Raw genomic sequence first — 12,119 nt, 5'->3', positions numbered from 1 at the left:
GTAATGTACACTGCACATATATAGAATGGCATATCTTCAGTAATATATGGGATAATGCAACCTAAATGTAAGTTATATGATTATTATAAGTCACAGAGGAGTACTGTGATTTATATAAAGGCTGGGGGCCGTTACACCCTGCACAAATCTCCATACTTCGCTACTTCTAATATCCATAGTAAGTCACAGCAGAGGCTGCGTTACCCCTTATCATAGGATCATTCTGTGTCAAAACAACACACTGATTTTACCTCACCAGCTCAGATTTAGTTCAAATTTGGTATATGGAGAGGATATATGTAGTCTAAGAAATATACAACATTTTATTAAAATATCTCATGACGTTTCCAAAATATGGCTGTGACGTGGATGTATGGGAAGCGGTAATGTGGGGTACCGGCTGTGACGTGGATGTATGGGAAGCGGTAATGTGGGGTACCGGCTGTGACGTAGATGTATGGGAAGCGGTAATGTGGGGTACCGGCTGTGACGTAGATGTATGGGAAGCGGTAATGTGGGGTACTGGCTGTGACGTGGATGTATGGGAAGCGGTAATGTGGGGTACCGGCTGTGACGTGGATGTATGGGAAGCGGTAATGTGGGGTACTGGCTGTGACGTAGATGTATGAGAAGCGGTAATGTGGGGTACTGGCTGTGACGTAGATGTATGGGAAGCGGTAATGTGGGGTACCGGCTGTGACGTGGATGTATGGGAAGCGGTAATGTGGGGTACCGGCTGTGACGTAGATGTATGGGAAGCGGTAATGTGGGGTATTGGCTGTGACGTAGATGTATGGGAAGCGGTAATGTGTGGTACTGGCTGTAATGTAGATGTATGGGAAGCGGTAATGTGGGGTACCGGCTGTGACGTAGATGTATGGGAAGCGGTAATGTGGGGTACTGGCTGTGACGTAGATGTATGAGAAGCGGTAATGTGGGGTACTGGCTGTAATGTAGATGTATGGGAAGCAGTAATGTGGGGTACTGGCTGTGACGTAGATGTATGAGAAGCGGTAATGTGGGGTACCGGCTGTGACGTAGATGTATGGGAAGCGGTAATGTGGGGTACTGGCTGTAATGTAGATGTATGGGAAGCGGTAATGTGGGGTACCGGCTGTGACGTAGATGTATGGGAAGCGGTAATGTGGGGTACTGGCTGTGACGTAGATGTATGAGAAGCGGTAATGTGGGGTACTGGCTGTAATGTAGATGTATGGGAAGCGGTAATGTGGGGTACTGGCTGTGACGTAGATGTATGGGAAGCGGTAATGTGGGGTACTGGCTGTGACGTAGATGTATGAGAAGCGGTAATGTGGGGTACTGGCTGTGACGTAGATGTATGGGAAGCGGTAATGTGGGGAACTGGCTGTGACGTAGATGTGTGGGAAGCGGTAATGTGTGGTACTGGCTGTGACGTAGATGTGTGGGAAGCGGTAATGTGGGGTACTGGCTGTGACGTAGATGTATGGGAAGCGGTAATGTGGGGTACTGGCTGTGACGTAGATGTATGGGAAGCGGTAATGTGGGGTACTGGCTGTGACGTAGATGTATGGGAAGCTGTAATGTGGGGTACTGGCTGTGACGTAGATGTATGAGAAGCGGTAATGTGGGGTACTGGCTGTGACGTAGATGTATGGGAAGCGGTAATGTGGGGTACCGGCTGTGACGTAGATGTATGGGAAGCGGTAATGTGGGGTACTGGCTGTGATGTAGATGTATGGGAAGCGGTAATGTGGGGTACCGGCTGTGACGTAGATGTATGGGAAGCGGTAATGTGGGGTACCGGCTGTAATGTAGATGTATGGGAAGCGGTAATGTGGGGTACCGGCTGTGACGTAGATGTATGAGAAGCGGTAATGTGGGGTACCGGCTGTGACGTAGATGTATGGGAAGCGGTAATGTGGGGAACTGGCTGTGACGTAGATGTATGAGAAGCGGTAATGTGGGGTACTGGCTGTGACGTAGATGTATGAGAAGCGGTAATGTGGGGTACCGGCTGTGACGTAGATGTGTGGGAAGCGGTAATGTGGGGAACTGGCTGTGACGTAGATGTGTGGGAAGCGGTAATGTGTGGTACTGGCTGTGACGTAGATGTATGGGAAGCGGTAATGTGGGGTACTGGCTGTGACGTAGATGTATGGGAAGCGGTAATGTGGGGTACTGGCTGTGACGTAGATGTATGGGAAGCGGTAATGTGTGGTACTGGCTGTGACGTAGATGTATGGGAAGCGGTAAAGTGGGGTACTGGCTGTGACGTAGATGTATGGGAAGCGGTAATGTGGGGTACTGGCTGTGACGTAGATGTATGGGAAGCTGTAATGTGGGGTACTGGCTGTGATGTAGATGTATGGGAAGCGGTAATGTGGGGTACTGGCTGTGATGTAGATGTATGGGAAGCGGTAATGTGGGGTACCGGCTGTGACGTAGATGTATGGGAAGCGGTAATGTGGGGTCAAATGTAAAGTTTTCAAAAATCTGTCAAAAACGCACAAACAGCATATTTTCAAATCGCCATAGCATCTCTCCTAATTACGCTAGAGAGGTGGGGGTGGTGTCATGTTACTGTGTGGTTTATGCCCTTTCCTTTGACATACGACACAATAGGCTTTGTGAGGAAAAACTTTTTCTAAATTCAAACTGAAATTTTTTATCATAATTATCTCAAAAAGTGCATCGACAAAAAAGTTCCAAAAATTTCTGGAAATAGTCTATACTGATGGTAAATGTGTGTCACAATTTAAAAGTGGGAGGATAATGGGTTCATAGTTAAAGATAATTTTAAAGCAAGGTAGTTTATTCCAAGGAGCCGGGTGTATTACAAGTAGTAATAGGTAATAATAGATTTGATCGATTCATTAGTTGAATTATATAAATCAAGTTGAATAGAAATACGTGACATTGTATTAGTCAGTCAACAATGTTAGCTGAAGGTAGCTGGACAAGGTTTGCCAGCTGGTGAGGTAAAATTTTAACAAAAAGTGCGTTGATTTGATACGGAATAGCCCCATACACAGACACATCTAATGAGCGTGGAACCAGAGTTATGGTATATGATATACGTCACGTTACAGTGACCGCATCGGTTTCCTCCACTCTAGCCCTGACAGGGTAAGTACGACGCGGTTATCAGTAGGGAACACTAATCAGAAAATGTACGGTCTCCTCCGTAAGAAGTGATCGATGTTGACGTCTGTGACAGAAGAGCAGGGTTGTGCGATGGTCCAGCTTCTTGTAGATCACTACAGGTCTCTGAGGTATATCCGCTTGTTGGGTGCCATGGTCTATATCAGGGGTGGGGAACCTTTTTTCTGCTGAGGGCCATTTTGATATACAGTATATAACATTATTTGTGGGCAGGCCACGCCCCCTCGATGTGACATCACACTGGGGTGGGGCCATAATCGCCGTTGATTACAGCAATGCCCGGAGCATCCTGAAGATGCTCCAGGGAGCTGCAAGGGCAGCTGTGTGACCGTCTGAAGTGTCCTAAGGACGCTCCAGGCGGTACTGCTGCATAGATTCTGGCTGCAGGGTACCAATCTAGGCACCCTGCTAGCCAGATGAGGCTAGCAGAGAAAAGCTCTGAGTGCCAGACCAAATTATTCCGGGGGCCTTATACGGCCCCCAGGCCTGAGGTTTCCCTTACCTGTTCTATATCCAGGGTTTTGATTTGGCATTAAGAAAGGTGAGTCTCTAGGGATCGTTTGTATAGTGGGAGGAGACTGCAGCCGCATATTATCCACTTCTTGCGCAGGACTATTCCAAAATGTGACCTTCCTCCCGACTTTACGGGACATTCCTACCTGACAGTGTTTGTATAATATGACTAGCGTGTGAACTCAGGCTTGTGTAACGCTAATTCACCTATATTAGCTGTCTCATTTTGTGTCTTCTCTGTTTCGCCCTGTCCTGCACCCGCTGCCCTCAAGCTGGTGGCAATAAGCCTGTCTCACACTACCCAGGGGCGTAAATGCCCACAGATGCTCCCTGCACATAGTCCGCTATGCTGAGAGGGGCGACTGCAAGACGGGAGGAAGATGAATGGAGGGCGGACACAGAGTCCTGCTCTCCGTCAGCCGCTCGCTCCTCCTCCATCCCGGTCTTCGTCTTTCCACCCTCCCTGGACTTTTATGCCGACGACCAGGCCAGCCACAAGCAGGTTCTCACCCTCTATAACCCATTTCCTAAGGTGCTGAGATACAAAGGTGAGATCGTTGTATAGCTGTGTGTTTTGTGCCAGATCCACTCCCGACTGCAGAGATGCGGAGGCCACTAAGATTCTTCTCTTTGTCTCCTAGTCCTCTCTACGGCTCCCTTGCGTTACACGGTGGTGGACGCTGAAGGTCTGGTCAAGCCAAACTCCTGCATTGACATGTGAGGCTTCCGACTTTGTCCATACTGCAATCTTTTCCCACGAATGGCCAGAACTTATTCTCCCTTCCTGTTGCAGAGTCACCCGGCACCGTGATATTCGGGCACGAAATTACGGCAGCACAGATAAGTTCCGGGTGGAGATATGGGAAGAAGGTGGAGGAAGAGGCGCGGGAGGGAGGAAGGACATTCCCGCCACACTACATCCCACGAAACCAGAATCGCGGGAGAGAGGACCGGCCGAGGCGCCGCACTGGCAGCCCCAATCACACATGTTCTCACATGGTAGGAGAAATGCGTTAGGAGAAATGCGTTAGTGACTCTAGCAACCAGCCTATCTGGCGTCATTCTTTACCTGTGCTTTGTGTCGCCACGCAGGCATTCCACGACCCCTGTCTGCTGGTCTCTTTAGCCTTTATGTACTGGTGGGCCTGGCTTCCTTGGTAGTCCTGATGCTTCCTTTACACGGAGACCCCCATAGCCTTCTACATGAAAACCTCCACGTGTCTGTTGTCCAGAAGCTCGTTGCAGCTTATGTATTAGGTACGATGCCTCATCCCATGTCACGCCTCCCATATGAAGTGGTGGAACATACAGTATTATTATTATCCTTTATTTATATGGCGCCACAAGGGTCCGCAGCGCCTTACACAGTACATAAACAAGAAAACAGTTATTAACAGTACAAACAATGCAGGACAAGGACATGGCTTATAAACATTGCTGCGTTCGAGGTCGTAACACTTAAATAAGCAGCGGGACGGCAGCAACCAAGTGTTAGGGGTCATTGTGGGGAGTTAGGAGTCAATGATAGTGTAAGTAAGGGAAGGAGAAGCACGTGAGGGATGAGGGCCCTGCTCGTGAGAGCTTACATTCTATAGGGGAGGGGCAGACAGACTGGGGTGACACAGGTGGGGTAGGCCGTGAAGAAGGGGCATGAAGTGTGTTAGGATGAGAGCTGGAAGGCTATGATGAAGTAGTGTGTATTGGGAGCCCGTTTAAAGATTAGTAAAGAGGTGGAGAGTCTGATAGGGAGAGGGAGAGAGTTCCATAGGTAGGGAGCAGCACGGGCAAAATCTTGGAGGCGGGAGTGGGAGGAAATAATCAGTTGACCGGAGAGACAGCGTGCATTAGCGGAGCTAATTGGGTGGGTGGGAGTGTGAAGGGAAGGTCTGAGATGTACATGGGAGAGGATTGGGTGAGGGCTTTGTAGGGTTCTGAAAGGGAAGAGGAGCCAGTGTAGGGCTTGTAGGAGAGGGGAGGCGGATGTAGAACATTTTGGGGGGAATTCAATTCAACGCGATGTTGAATAGCCGCCGGAGGGAGCTCCCGCAGCTGTTCAATTCTCTGCGCTGTTTGGGCGCGCTAAGGATTTCTTCTCGCACCCCCCCTGGGGATGCGAGGAGAAATCCGACCAAAGTGCCGGGCGCGCAGCTGTTTTTCTGCTTAGCGCGGCGCTAACAGCCGCGCGCCCGGCACTTTTGGTCAGAGAATGCCAGTTAACGCGCCTTAACACCCTTGGTAAGGCGCGATAACCGGCATTCTCCGACCACACAGCGCGGTGTATTGAATTCCCCCCTTTGAGCCGAGCAGCAGCATTCAGAACAGATTGGAGAGAGTTTGGAGTCAGGGAGGCTAAATAGGAGGAGGTTACAGTAGTCCAGTCTGGAGATGACCAGTGGATGAGGGTCTTCGTACCATTTAGAGTGAGAAAAGGTCTGATCCTGGAAATATTTTTGAGATGGAAACAGCAGAACACACAGACTAGTGGCCCTATGGTTTGGCGGAGAGGAGGTCATTGCTGATTTTTGTGAGGGCACTTCATGGCATAGCTGATGGCATGCACAATCGCTTACAATAACTACAGTCAGAGATAGAATCACAGGCAGCTGTTGATAGACATAGAATATAGGCCAGCGTCCGCCATCCAAGTGATTGCTTCAATGTGACTGGGCATTCAGGACAGCTTCAGACAGCCCCGGACTGTGCAACATGGTCACCCATAGGTTAGCTTTTTAATATTAATGGCAGAGAGTTGTGGGTGATATTAGAGCATAGATCCCTCCTGTCTCATCGGTGACAGCTCTTCACAGTTGGGGGATAGTTGTGAAACTGGGCAGCGATGGTTGCAAAAATCAATCGTGTTTAGTTTTGTTTGTTAAAAAATACTGAATCCAATTAAATTCAGTTTCATAAATGACACAGACACATTCTCTCTGACATCTCCAGAGTGTGACATCCCAGAGTGTGTTCTCTCTCTGACATCTCCAGAGTGTGACATCCCAGAGTGTGTTCTCTCTCTGACATCCCAGAGTGTGACATCCCAGAGTGTGTTCTCTCTCTGACATCCCAGAGTGTGACATCCCAGAGTGTGTTCTCTCTCTGACATCTCCAGAGTGTGACATCCCAGAGTGTGTTCTCTCTCTGACATCCCAGAGTGTGACATCCCAGAGTGTGTTCTCTCTCTGACATCCCAGAGTGTGTTCTCTCTCTGACATCTCCAGAGTGTGACATCCCAGAGTGTGTTCTCTCTCTGACATCCCAGAGTGTGACATCCCAGAGTGTGTTCTCTCTCTGACATCCCCAGAGTGTGACATCCCAGAGTGTGTTCTCTCTCTGACATCTCCAGAGTGTGACATCCCAGAGTGTGTTCTCTCTCTGACATCCCAGAGTGTGACATCCCAGAGTGTGTTCTCTCTCTGACATCCCAGAGTGTGACATCCCAGAGTGTGACATCCCAGAGTGTGTTCTCTCTCTGACATCTCCAGAGTGTGACATCCCAGAGTGTGTTCTCTCTCTGACATCTCCAGAGTGTGACATCCCAGAGTGTGTTCTCTCTCTGACATCCCAGAGAGATTGTGACATCCCAGAGTGTGTTCTCTCTCTGACATCCCAGAGTGTGTTCTCTCTCTGACATCTCCAGAGTGTGACATCCCAGAGTGTGTTCTCTCTCTGACATCCCAGAGTGTGACATCCCAGAGTGTGTTCTCTCTCTGACATCCCCAGAGTGTGACATCCCAGAGTGTGTTCTCTCTCTGACATCCCAGAGTGTGACATCCCAGAGTGTGTTCTCTCTCTGACATCCCCAGAGTGTGACATCCCAGAGTGTGTTCTCTCTCTGACATCCCAGAGTGTGACATCCCAGAGTGTGTTCTCTCTCTGACATCCCAGAGTGTGACATCCCAGAGTGTGTTCTCTCTCTGACATCCCAGAGTGTGACATCCCAGAGTGTGTTCTCTCTCTGACATCTCCAGAGTGTGACATCCCAGAGTGTGTTCTCTCTCTGACATCCCAGAGTGTGACATCCCAGAGTGTGTTCTCTCTCTGACATCCCAGAGTGTGTTCTCTCTCTGACATCTCCAGAGTGTGACATCCCAGAGTGTGTTCTCTCTCTGACATCCCAGAGTGTGACATCCCAGAGTGTGTTCTCTCTCTGACATCCCCAGAGTGTGACATCCCAGAGTGTGTTCTCTCTCTGACATCCCAGAGTGTGACATCCCAGAGTGTGTTCTCTCTCTGACATCCCCAGAGTGTGACATCCCAGAGTGTGTTCTCTCTCTGACATCCCAGAGTGTGACATCCCAGAGTGTGTTCTCTCTCTGACATCCCCAGAGTGTGACATCCCAGAGTGTGTTCTCTCTCTGACATCCCCAGAGTGTGACATCCCAGAGTGTGACATCCCAGAGTGTGTTCTCTCTCTGACATCCCAGAGTGTGACATCCCAGAGTGTGTTCTCTCTCTGACATCCCCAGAGTGTGACATCCCAGAGTGTGTTCTCTCTCTGACATCCCAGAGTGTGACATCCCAGAGTGTGTTCTCTCTCTGACATCCCCAGAGTGTGACATCCCAGAGTGTGTTCTCTCTCTGACATCCCAGAGTGTGACATCCCAGAGTGTGTTCTCTCTCTGACATCCCCAGAGTGTGACATCCCAGAGTGTGTTCTCTCTGTGACATCCCCAGAGTGTGACATCCCAGAGTGTGTTCTCTCTCTGACATCTCCAGAGTGTGACATCCCAGAGTGTGTTCTCTCTCTGACATCCCAGAGTGTGACATCCCAGAGTGTGTTCTCTCTCTGACATCTCCAGAGTGTGACATCCCAGAGTGTGTTCTCTCTCTGACATCCCAGAGTGTGACATCCCAGAGTGTGTTCTCTCTCTGACATCTCCAGAGTGTGACATCCCAGAGTGTGTTCTCTCTCTGACATCCCAGAGTGTGACATCCCAGAGTGTGTTCTCTCTCTGACATCTCCAGAGTGTGACATCCCAGAGTGTGTTCTCTCTCTGACATCTCCAGAGTGTGACATCCCAGAGTGTGTTCTCTCTCTGACATCTCCAGAGTGTGACATCCCAGAGTGTGTTCTCTCTCTGACATCTCCAGAGTGTGACATCCCAGAGTGTGTTCTCTCTCTGACATCTCCAGAGTGTGACATCCCAGAGTGTGTTCTCTCTCTGACATCTCCAGAGTGTGACATCCCAGAGTGTGTTCTCTCTCTGACATCTCCAGAGTGTGACATCCCAGAGTGTGTTCTCTCTCTGACATCTCCAGAGTGTGACATCCCAGAGTGTGTTCTCTCTCTGACACTCTCTCTGACATCTCCAGAGTGTGACATCCCAGAGTGTGTTCTCTCTCTGACATCCCCAGAGTGTGACATCCCAGAGTGTGTTCTCTCTCTGACATCTCCAGAGTGTGACATCCCAGAGTGTGTTCTCTCTCTGACATCTCCAGAGTGTGACATCCCAGAGTGTGTTCTCTCTCTGACATCCCAGAGTGTGACATCCCAGAGTGTGTTCTCTCTCTGACATCCCCAGAGTGTGACATCCCAGAGTGTGTTCTCTCTCTGACATCCCAGAGTGTGACATCCCAGAGTGTGTTCTCTCTCTGACATCCCCAGAGTGTGACATCCCAGAGTGTGTTCTCTCTCTGACATCCCAGAGTGTGACATCCCAGAGTGTGTTCTCTCTCTGACATCCCCAGAGTGTGACATCCAGAGTGTGTTCTCTCTCTGACATCCCAGAGTGTGACATCCCAGAGTGTGACATCCCAGAGTGTGTTCTCTCTCTGACATCTCCAGAGTGTGACATCCCAGAGTGTGTTCTCTCTCTGACATCCCAGAGTGTGACATCCCAGAGTGTGTTCTCTCTCTGACATTTCCAGAGTGTGACATCCCAGAGTGTGTTCTCTCTCTGACATCTCCAGAGTGTGACATCCCAGAGTGTGTTCTCTCTCTGACATCCCAGAGTGTGACATCCCAGAGTGTGTTCTCTCTCTGACATCCCAGAGTGTGACATCCCAGAGTGTGACATCCCAGAGTGTGTTCTCTCTCTGACATCTCCAGAGTGTGACATCCCAGAGTGTGTTCTCTCTCTGACATCCCAGAGTGTGACATCCCAGAGTGTGTTCTCTCTCTGACATCCCAGAGTGTGTTCTCTCTCTGACATCTCCAGAGTGTGACATCCCAGAGTGTGTTCTCTCTCTGACATCCCAGAGTGTGACATCCCAGAGTGTGTTCTCTCTCTGACATCCCCAGAGTGTGACATCCCAGAGTGTGTTCTCTCTCTGACATCCCAGAGTGTGACATCCCAGAGTGTGTTCTCTCTCTGACATCCCCAGAGTGTGACATCCCAGAGTGTGTTCTCTCTCTGACATCCCAGAGTGTGACATCCCAGAGTGTGTTCTCTCTCTGACATCCCAGAGTGTGACATCCCAGAGTGTGTTCTCTCTCTGACATCCCAGAGTGTGACATCCCAGAGTGTGTTCTCTCTCTGACATCTCCAGAGTGTGACATCCCAGAGTGTGTTCTCTCTCTGACATCCCAGAGTGTGACATCCAGAGTGTGTTCTCTCTCTGACATCCCAGAGTGTGTTCTCTCTCTGACATCTCCAGAGTGTGACATCCCAGAGTGTGTTCTCTCTCTGACATCCCAGAGTGTGACATCCCAGAGTGTGTTCTCTCTCTGACATCCCCAGAGTGTGACATCCCAGAGTGTGTTCTCTCTGTGACATCCCCAGAGTGTGACATCCCAGAGTGTGTTCTCTCTCTGACATCCCCAGAGTGTGACATCCCAGAGTGTGTTCTCTCTCTGACATCCCAGAGTGTGACATCCCAGAGTGTGTTCTCTCTCTGACATCCCCAGAGTGTGACATCCCAGAGTGTGACATCCCAGAGTGTGTTCTCTCTCTGACATCCCAGAGTGTGACATCCCAGAGTGTGTTCTCTCTCTGACATCCCCAGAGTGTGACATCCCAGAGTGTGTTCTCTCTCTGACATCCCAGAGTGTGACATCCCAGAGTGTGTTCTCTCTCTGACATCCCCAGAGTGTGACATCCCAGAGTGTGTTCTCTCTCTGACATCCCAGAGTGTGACATCCCAGAGTGTGTTCTCTCTCTGACATCCCCAGAGTGTGACATCCCAGAGTGTGTTCTCTCTGTGACATCCCCAGAGTGTGACATCCCAGAGTGTGTTCTCTCTCTGACATCTCCAGAGTGTGACATCCCAGAGTGTGTTCTCTCTCTGACATCCCAGAGTGTGACATCCCAGAGTGTGTTCTCTCTCTGACATCCCAGAGTGTGACATCCCAGAGTGTGTTCTCTCTCTGACATCTCCAGAGTGTGACATCCCAGAGTGTGTTCTCTCTCTGACATCCCAGAGTGTGACATCCCAGAGTGTGTTCTCTCTCTGACATCTCCAGAGTGTGACATCCCAGAGTGTGTTCTCTCTCTGACATCTCCAGAGTGTGACATCCCAGAGTGTGTTCTCTCTCTGACATCTCCAGAGTGTGACATCCCAGAGTGTGTTCTCTCTCTGACATCTCCAGAGTGTGACATCCCAGAGTGTGTTCTCTCTCTGACATCTCCAGAGTGTGACATCCCAGAGTGTGTTCTCTCTCTGACATCTCCAGAGTGTGACATCCCAGAGTGTGTTCTCTCTCTGACATCTCCAGAGTGTGACATCCCAGAGTGTGTTCTCTCTCTGACATCTCCAGAGTGTGACATCCCAGAGTGTGTTCTCTCTCTGACATCTCCAGAGTGTGACATCCCAGAGTGTGTTCTCTCTCTGACATCTCCAGAGTGTGACATCCCAGAGTGTGACATCCCAGAGTGTGTTCTCTCTCTGACATCTCCAGAGTGTGACATCCCAGAGTGTGTTCTCTCTCTGACATCCCCAGAGTGTGACATCCCAGAGTGTGTTCTCTCTCTGACATCTCCAGAGTGTGACATCCCAGAGTGTGACATCCCAGAGTGTGTTCTCTCTCTGACATCTCCAGAGTGTGACATCCCAGAGTGTGTTCTCTCTCTGACATCCCAGAGTGTGACATCCCAGAGTGTGTTCTCTCTCTGACATCCCAGAGTGTGTTCTCTCTCTGACATCTCCAGAGTGTGACATCCCAGAGTGTGTTCTCTCTCTGACATCCCAGAGTGTGACATCCCAGAGTGTGTTCTCTCTCTGACATCCCAGAGTGTGACATCCCAGAGTGTGTTCTCTCTCTGACATCTCCAGAGTGTGACATCCCAGAGTGTGTTCTCTCTCTGACATCCCAGAGTGTGACATCCCAGAGTGTGTTCTCTCTCTGACATCCCAGAGTGTGACATCCCAGAGTGTGACATCCCAGAGTGTGTTCTCTCTCTGACATCTCCAGAGTGTGACATCCCAGAGTGTGTTCTCTCTCTGACATCTCCAGAGTGTGACATCCCAGAGTGTGTTCTCTCTCTGACATCCCAGAGTGTGACATCCCAGAGTGTGTTCTCTCT

General features: G+C 49.9%; 1 protein-coding gene across 1 annotated transcript; it reads left to right on the top strand.

Annotated features, from left to right (window-relative positions):
• Nucleotides 1–1,089: 1,089 nt before the first annotated feature.
• Nucleotides 1,090–4,914, top strand: LOC148430367 (motile sperm domain-containing protein 1-like; the record flags this gene model as incomplete). Its single annotated transcript, XM_088466611.1, has 4 exons — nt 1,090–4,205; nt 4,299–4,374; nt 4,451–4,656; nt 4,750–4,914. Coding segments are annotated over exons 1-4 (649 nt in total), but the record flags the coding sequence as incomplete, so codon positions are not given.
• Nucleotides 4,915–12,119: the final 7,205 nt, after the last annotated feature.

The sequence above is a fragment of the Taudactylus pleione genome, unplaced genomic scaffold (assembly GCF_031769625.1).
Source record: "Taudactylus pleione unplaced genomic scaffold, aTauple2 ptg003883l, whole genome shotgun sequence".
Lineage (NCBI taxonomy): Eukaryota > Metazoa > Chordata > Amphibia > Anura > Myobatrachidae > Taudactylus > Taudactylus pleione.
Note: the sequence above shows the minus strand (reverse complement) of the source record. Positions and strands in the feature narration are given on the sequence as shown.